The sequence below is a fragment of the Microtus ochrogaster genome, linkage group LG1, assembly GCF_000317375.1.
Source record: "Microtus ochrogaster isolate Prairie Vole_2 linkage group LG1, MicOch1.0, whole genome shotgun sequence".
NCBI lineage: Eukaryota > Metazoa > Chordata > Mammalia > Rodentia > Cricetidae > Microtus > Microtus ochrogaster.
This window is the reverse complement of record NC_022027.1, coordinates 3432332-3439330: the sequence shown is the minus strand read 5'-3', so window position 1 is coordinate 3439330 and position 6999 is coordinate 3432332. Positions and strand designations below refer to the sequence as shown.

The following is a 6999-nucleotide window of genomic DNA, read 5'->3' as shown; positions in this document are numbered from 1 at the left end:
GTGTGTGTGTGTGTATGCTGTGTGTGTGTGTGGATGCTGTGGGGGGGTGCTGTGTGTGTGTGTATGCTGTGTGTGTGTGTATGCTGTGTGTGTGTATGCTGTGTGTGTGTATGCTGTGTGTGTGTATGCTGTGTGTGTGTATGCTGTGTGTGTGTGTGGATGCTGTGTGTGTGTGGATGCTGTGTGTGTGTGGATGCTGTGTGTGTGTGTGGATGCTGTGTGTGTGTGGATGCTGTGCGTGTGTGGATGCTGTGTGTGTGTGTGTATGCTGTGTGTGTGCTGTGTTTCTGGGTGTCATGGGTCCCTCACTGTCCTGTGCAACAGAGCTCATGGGCCTCCTGCTTTGACAAAGTCTGTGGGTCTCATCTCTTTGGCAGGGGACTGTGGTGTGGGGTGTCCTGGTGTGACAGCTGCGGAGCCTTGGCTGAGTCTGTAGCAGGCCTGTGTCTTGGGTGTGGCCCACTGTCTGTATCTTGTCTCCTGTCCTCTGCAGGGAGCCTTCAGCCGTTGCTACAAGCTCACAGACATGTCCACCAGTGCGGTGTTTGCCCTCAAGGTGGTGCCAAGGGGCGGGGCGGGGAGGCTGCGCCTGCACGGGAAGGTGAGCCAGCCATCACACACACAGACACACACACACACCTGCCCAAAACCTGTCCCAGGGCTGCCCTGCTTCCCTCCTTGTGAGCGAGCCAGGCCTGGGGCCTGTCGCCTGCACTGCACTCAGGGACCTTCATGGGGACACAGGTGGAGCGTGAGATCGCCCTGCACAGCCGTCTACGCCATCGCAACATCGTGGCCTTCCACGCACACTTCGCAGACCGCGACCACGTGTACATGGTGTTGGAGTACTGCAGCCGCCAGGTAGCCGTGGGCCTGGTGGGTGGGGCGGGGGGGGTTTCGTGTGTCTGCTCTGGGTTCGCTAAACCAGGCGGTGTTGAGCTGTGTTGAGCCCCCTGTTGCTTGAGGGGGTGACTGGGGTGAGGCCTGGGTCAGGCCACTGAGAGCCAGACAGGCCTGTTGTCTGTCCTGTCTGTGTCTCTAGGTCCCCGTAACTACCGGTGTCTCCCTGTGCCCACGCTATGTCTTCCTGCCCTCTGTCCAGTCACTAGCGTCCCCTGTCCCCACCTAGGCCCACACAGCTCAGCCGTGCTTGCCCTGGCCGAGCAGGGTTTCCCTGGGCCTGGGTGTGCGCACAGTGTCCACAGCCTATCTATTGAGTGCCCGGTCCACCCGCCTGCAGTCCCTGGCTCACGTGCTGAAGGCACGGAGGACGCTGACGGAGCCTGAGGTGCGCTATTACCTTCTGGGACTGGTCAGCGGCCTGCGCTACCTACACCAGCATCGCATTGTGCACAGGGACCTGAAGCCCAGTAAGCATGAGGAAGGGACTTTTGGAGTGCTGCGAGGGTGGCGAAGGGCTGGGGGCTACAATGCTCCCATGCCGTGCTCCCCCCACCCGCAGGTAATTTCTTCCTTAACAAAAACATGGAGGTGAAGATCGGAGACCTAGGGCTGGCTGCCCGGGTGGGGCCCACTGGTCACTGCCACAGGTAAACGTGGGAGGTCTTGGTGGTCCTGAGTGGGGCCAGGAAGTCCTGGCCGGCCTTCCTGAACCTCTCATGGTTCCCTTCCAGGGTGCTCTGTGGAACCCCAAACTTCCAGGCTCCTGAGGTGGTGTCCCGCAACGGACACTCCTGCAAGTCTGATATCTGGGCTCTGGGCTGCGTCATGTAAGAGGGAGGCTGACCGGGTCTGGGGGAAGTGATGGGGGGCCCCCGGGGAGACCGGGTGTGGGCAAAAGGAGAGCGAGCTTGGGGTGGGTGTGTATGCACACAACAGATGATCACGTGTTAGCTAGAGCAGGCACTCCCTCTGTAGACCAGACTGGCTCTGAGCTCACAGAGATTCCCCTGCCTCTGCTTTCCCAGTGCTGAGAGTAAAGATGCATGCCTCTTCACCCAGTGAGCGCCTGGCCCTTAATGTCCAGGCTTGGATTTCTTGTCCCATCCTGGGTGCCAATTAAATTCAAGTGTGGCTGCAGCTAGGGTTCGGTTGGTAAAACTGAGCACGCATGAAATCCAGATGCCATCCCCAGACCACACAAGCCAGGCACGGCAGTGCACACTTGTCATTGCCCTGGGGAGGTGACGCGCAGGTCACTGGGGAGGTGACGCAGGTGGGGGTCAGCCAGGTGGAGTGTGTCTTGGATGATGCAGGGGCAGTGGAGTCTGGGGTGGGCTGGGCGTGGCCAGGTGTGTAGACAAAGGTGTGAACTCACTTCTGCCCGCCTGCGCCTGCCCCGGCACAGGTACACGGTGCTGACGGGAACGCCCCCCTTCGCTGCGGCGCCCCTGTCGGAGATGTACCGACGCATCCGGGAAGGCCACTACCCCAAGCCCGCTCACTTGTCTCCCAGCGCCCGCAGCCTCATCGCGCGGCTCCTGGCACCCGACCCTGCTGAGCGGCCCAGCCTGGACCACGTACTCCAGGACGATTTCTTTACTCAGGTGAGGGGGTGTCCCCCAGGTGAGCCCCTGGGGATCAGGGACCGTCTAGATCCAGGGCTGACCCCAGCTCACTGACTCCCAAGGGCTTCACTCCAGAGCGGCTGCCTCCACATTCCTGCCACAGCCCGCCCGGCTTTGCCTTCCCACCACAGCTGGGCAGATTGTTCCGCAAAGTGGGCCAGCTCCTGCTGACCCAGTGCCGGTCACCTTGTGAGTAGCTGTCCCCTAGCCTGTCACAGCCGCTCACCTGCCTCAGGCCTGGTATCTGTCTCCCTTCCACCTGCGTGACCAAGGTGGGAGAGGATGGCAGGAGCGATTGTCATCATTGTTCCCCAAACCTGTGCTTCCCTCAGGTCCCTTTACCTCAAAAGAGCCTTCAGGCCCTGCAGAAGAAGGGACGGAACCTGACCACCTGGAGTCCAGCAATGGGGTGAGCAGTTCAGTGAGGGTTACGGGGAAGAACGCCTAGAATTTCCTGAAGCCCTGGACTGAAGCAACTTGCGTCCTTCCACTCTAGAGACCCCACACCTTGAACCCTGCCAGCTCTGAGTCACACCTCCGCCCCTCACTGGGGGGTTCTAGACGGGGCTCCATCCTGACCACTCCCCCAGCCCCTCACTGGCGATTCTAGGCGGGGCTCCAGCCTGACCACGCCCACAGCCCCCTCACTGGGGGATTCTAGGCGGGGCTCCAGCCTGACCACGCCCACAGCCCCCTCACTGGGGGATTCTAGGCGGGGCTCCAGCCTGACCACGCCCACAGCCCCCCTCACTGGGGATTCTAGGCGGGGCTCCAGCCTGACCACGCCCACAGCCCCCTCACTGGGGCTGCTACAGCTCCAGTCCCAGCTGTCCCTCTCCCTAGCCTTTGGAGACCACGGAACCCTGCTCACTTCAGTTTTCATTGCATTTGTTGAGTGCTTGCTACATGAGTTTGTACAGCAGGCAAGTTTTGTCTGAAGAGGAAACCTGTTCTCTGTGTAAAGTGGGGTGCTGGGCTCTGGGGGCTCCCTTAAGAGTGGGAGGTACATTAACCTCTGCTCTCTCCAAACACCTCTGTCTCAGGACAGGGTTCCTCTCTGTGCTGAGAGTCCGGTCCTCCTCACACTCGGGACCCTGCAGACCAACCTAGCAGGTGAGCAGCAGAGAGCCTAGCCCGGGGCAGATGTCAAGGACTTCACGTGTCCTGATGAGGGCCACAGCCGCGGCTGGCCTCAGTGTGTCCACCTGTAAAACCTAACAAACGCCTGTGATAGTCAGGGTTTGATATGAGACCTTTCAGGAGGGCAGGTGTGGGACCCAGCTGATGGGAGGGGGCAGGTGTGGGACCCGGCTGATGGGAGGGGGCAGGTGTGGGACCCGGCTGATGGGAGAGGGAGGGGACCCCCTCTTTGGTTCACTGCTGTCTGGGCACCTATGTGACTCTGTCTTAACAGACCCAAAGGGGAGCTGGGCTCTTCAGGTGGAGGCGGCAACCAGGAAAATGCACCTATGCCTGGATGCAGGACCTGTGGGTAGGACAGCCAGAAGAAAGTGGAGGCTGAGGGGGCCTTGAAGGGCCTAGCCCAGGCCCACAGCATCCTCACCCTAGCTCAGCTACCTCCACAGCCACAGCCACAACCCCACCCCTACACAGCCCAGCAAAACCCCACCCAGGCCCTTCCTCCCCAGCCCAGCCCCTCCTCATCCTACCCCTCCCCAGCCCAGCCCCTCCTCATCCTACCCCTCCCAGCCCAATACCTGACCCTGGCTCTTTTTTCTCCCCTTCTGCTCAGCTGCCCAGGAACCCCCAGGGGAGCAGAGGCCTGTCCTCTGGGCTCCCAAGTGGGTGGATTATTCCCTCAAGTACGGCTTTGGCTACCAACTGTCCGATGGGGGCAGTGGCGTGCTGTTTCGGGATGGCTCCCACATGGCGCTGCGCCCCCAAGGAGGGTAATTGCTGGGACTCCTATCCCCAGGGACCCAGTTCTACCCCACCTCTCATCACCTGTTTATGGGGTGTCCGCCAGGAGGAGAGCTTGGTAACACAAACGACAGAGTTGGTTTTCTGTTCTTTACCATATGACAAAAACCAGTTGAGGTGGGAGAGGGGGGTCACTGGGGAAGCCATGTTCCTGGAGAAGTCAGACAGTAGAGAAGCTCAGTAGACAAGAGCACTCACCTGCCAGGCACAAGGCCCAGGGTTCCCTCTCCACCAGGGTGTGAACAGGCCCACGCCTGTCATCCCAGAACCTCAGCTAGGGGCAGGAGGATCAGGAGTTCAACGCCACCCTCAGCTACAGAGCAAGTTCAAGGCCAGCCTGGGCTACTTAAGGCAGGGGAACACAATATCTCTGAACACAAAGGAGCTGACGTCAGACCGCGTCAGGCTGAGTTCAGCAATGTGGAACCGACTCACACTGTGGGTCCTCCTATTCCTGACATAGGGGTTCTCATTTCCACTAGGCTGGCTAGCCAGTGAGTCCCAGGGATCCTCCTGCCTCTGCCACCCCTCCTGGCTCTTACCTGCGTGCTGGGACCCCGACTCAGGTTCTCATGCTGACCATATCCTTGGCCCCCCGGCTCATTTCTATTTTTTTTCATTGGGAATGGAACCAAGAACTTTGGGGGTGTCCTCTGCTACTGAGCCCGCCTCCCAAGCACTGGTATTTTACCATAGAGAGAGGCGGCCAGTCAGAGAGGCCGCTGGGCTGGCCAGGAGGGTAGTGGCCGTTTCTATGGAGACAGATGAGGAGCCTGAACCTGACGTAGTTGGCCTATGAGAGGTGCTCCTGGGGTGGCCAGTGCCCTGACTGACCACCGGCCAGAGTTATATGCAGCACAGTGATGGCTTGGGTAGCAATGAGGTACAGCTATGAGGGAGGACTCCCCCAAGCATGGGTCATTAGGACAGAGACTCATCAGGTCCCTGGCCCCCAGCCATGTCTCCTACCAACCTGACCAAGGGACTCTGTGGACCTTCGCCCTGAGGGATGTCCCCAGCCCGCTGCGTGCCAAGCTGGCTGTCCTGCGACTTTTTGACTGCTATATGCAGAGACGGCTGAGAGAGGTGAGGGCCTGGAGTGTGGGGAGAAACAGGAGAGGGAGGTGTCCATCCGGAGGACCCTGACCAGCATGTCCCCACAGGAGGAGACTGTGTCCATGGCTGTGGCACCCGCTTCACTTGACTTCTCTCTGCTGAATTTCATTGCCGATTCCCGGGCACTGGTCATGTTGTTTAGCAACGGGACCGTGCAGGTAAGCGACCGGGATACCAGGCTTTGACAGCATTCAGGACTGTGTGACCTCTGAAAGAATAGGGAATCAGAGGTCACATCCTGTGTCCTCAGCCCAGTCAGAGCCAGACAGCAGCCTCCCTGCCCTAGGGAATCCTGGGTCTCTGGGCACAGTGAAGTCGAGGGGGCACAGAACCAGAGAGGATGTGGGATGGAGCCAAGTGGCCTGAAGAGTCACTGCTGAGGGTCTGCCCGAACCTTCGAACCTGCGGCTGCTCTGGGCATAGAGGAGGCATGGAGAAGACGTGGAGATGTTGTGAAGAGACTCGAGAGTTCACGATCATCCTTGGCTACATAGAAACTTTGAAGCCAGCCTTTTACCCGGTCAAAGGAAAACAAGAAGAGTGAAAGAGACTCAGGGATGGATAGGCGAGGGGCTCATTGCTAATGGTGCTCGCCTCCAAGCCTGATGGCCCAAGTTCAGCCCCCAGAACCCACATGACAGACAGCAGACTCCAGCACGTTGTCCTCTGACGGCTCCGTATGTGCTGTGACAAACACATGCACAAATATACACGAATAGTAAATTAAAATGAAAGGGGAGAGAATGAAGGGAAGGTTGTGGTACCAGGTTGAGGGGTGGGATGGGGGAATCCCCAGATGAGACCATTTCTGTTGATTTCATGAAACCCTTGGCTTCCAATCTTGACTCTCACAGGTGCAGATCCTATAACCAGTGTTTGTGCTCATCTGCAGGGTCAGAACCGGGGCCAGCATGGTCGACTCTGGTCACTGTGATCTTAATGTCACTCTCTCCCAGGTCAGCCTCAGGACGTCCCAAACCCAGCTGGTGCTGAGTGGGGAAGGTGAAGGCTTTCTGCTCACCCTCTGGGAGCTGGGAAGGCCAGGTACGGGCAGCTCCTACTCACTGGACGTCCTACGGAGTCATGGCTGCACTCCTGCCATCCACCAGCACCTGCGCCATGCGCTATGCCTGCTCCACAGTGTCAGATGAGTCAGAATGTCTGACTGAACCTCTGCATGTCGGTGCTGGAGACCTGGGCTCTACTGCTTCTGTCTGCTTCTGTTCTACAGTTGGCGTCCATAGAGGGTGGACACATTGGACACACTTCGATTTATGGTATGAGCTGGGCAGTGGCGGCACACACCTTTAATCCCAGCACTCTGGAGGCAGAGGCAGGCAGATCTCTGTGAGTTCGAGGCCAGCCTGGTCTACAAGAGCTAGTTCCAGGACAGGCTCCAAAGCCACAGAGAAAC

The 6999-nt window shown here is 59.0% G+C and overlaps 1 protein-coding gene across 1 annotated transcript in view; it reads left to right on the top strand.

Annotated features, from left to right (window-relative positions):
- Plk5 (polo like kinase 5) overlaps window positions 1–6899 on the top strand; it is an 8157-nt gene extending 1258 nt beyond the window's left edge. The window contains exons 2-15 of the mRNA XM_013350673.2: window positions 494–601; window positions 745–861; window positions 1241–1370; window positions 1463–1550; window positions 1635–1730; window positions 2309–2507; window positions 2591–2717; window positions 2861–2937; window positions 3572–3641; window positions 3943–4020; window positions 4282–4438; window positions 5426–5555; window positions 5633–5743; window positions 6542–6899. Of these exons, the coding sequence (XP_013206127.1) occupies window positions 494–601; window positions 745–861; window positions 1241–1370; window positions 1463–1550; window positions 1635–1730; window positions 2309–2507; window positions 2591–2717; window positions 2861–2937; window positions 3572–3641; window positions 3943–4020; window positions 4282–4438; window positions 5426–5555; window positions 5633–5743; window positions 6542–6736 (1683 nt within the window). The 3' untranslated portion in view covers window positions 6737–6899. The remainder of the gene's footprint in view (window positions 1–493; window positions 602–744; window positions 862–1240; window positions 1371–1462; window positions 1551–1634; window positions 1731–2308; window positions 2508–2590; window positions 2718–2860; window positions 2938–3571; window positions 3642–3942; window positions 4021–4281; window positions 4439–5425; window positions 5556–5632; window positions 5744–6541) is intronic.
- The last annotated feature ends 100 nt before the right edge of the window (window positions 6900–6999 follow it).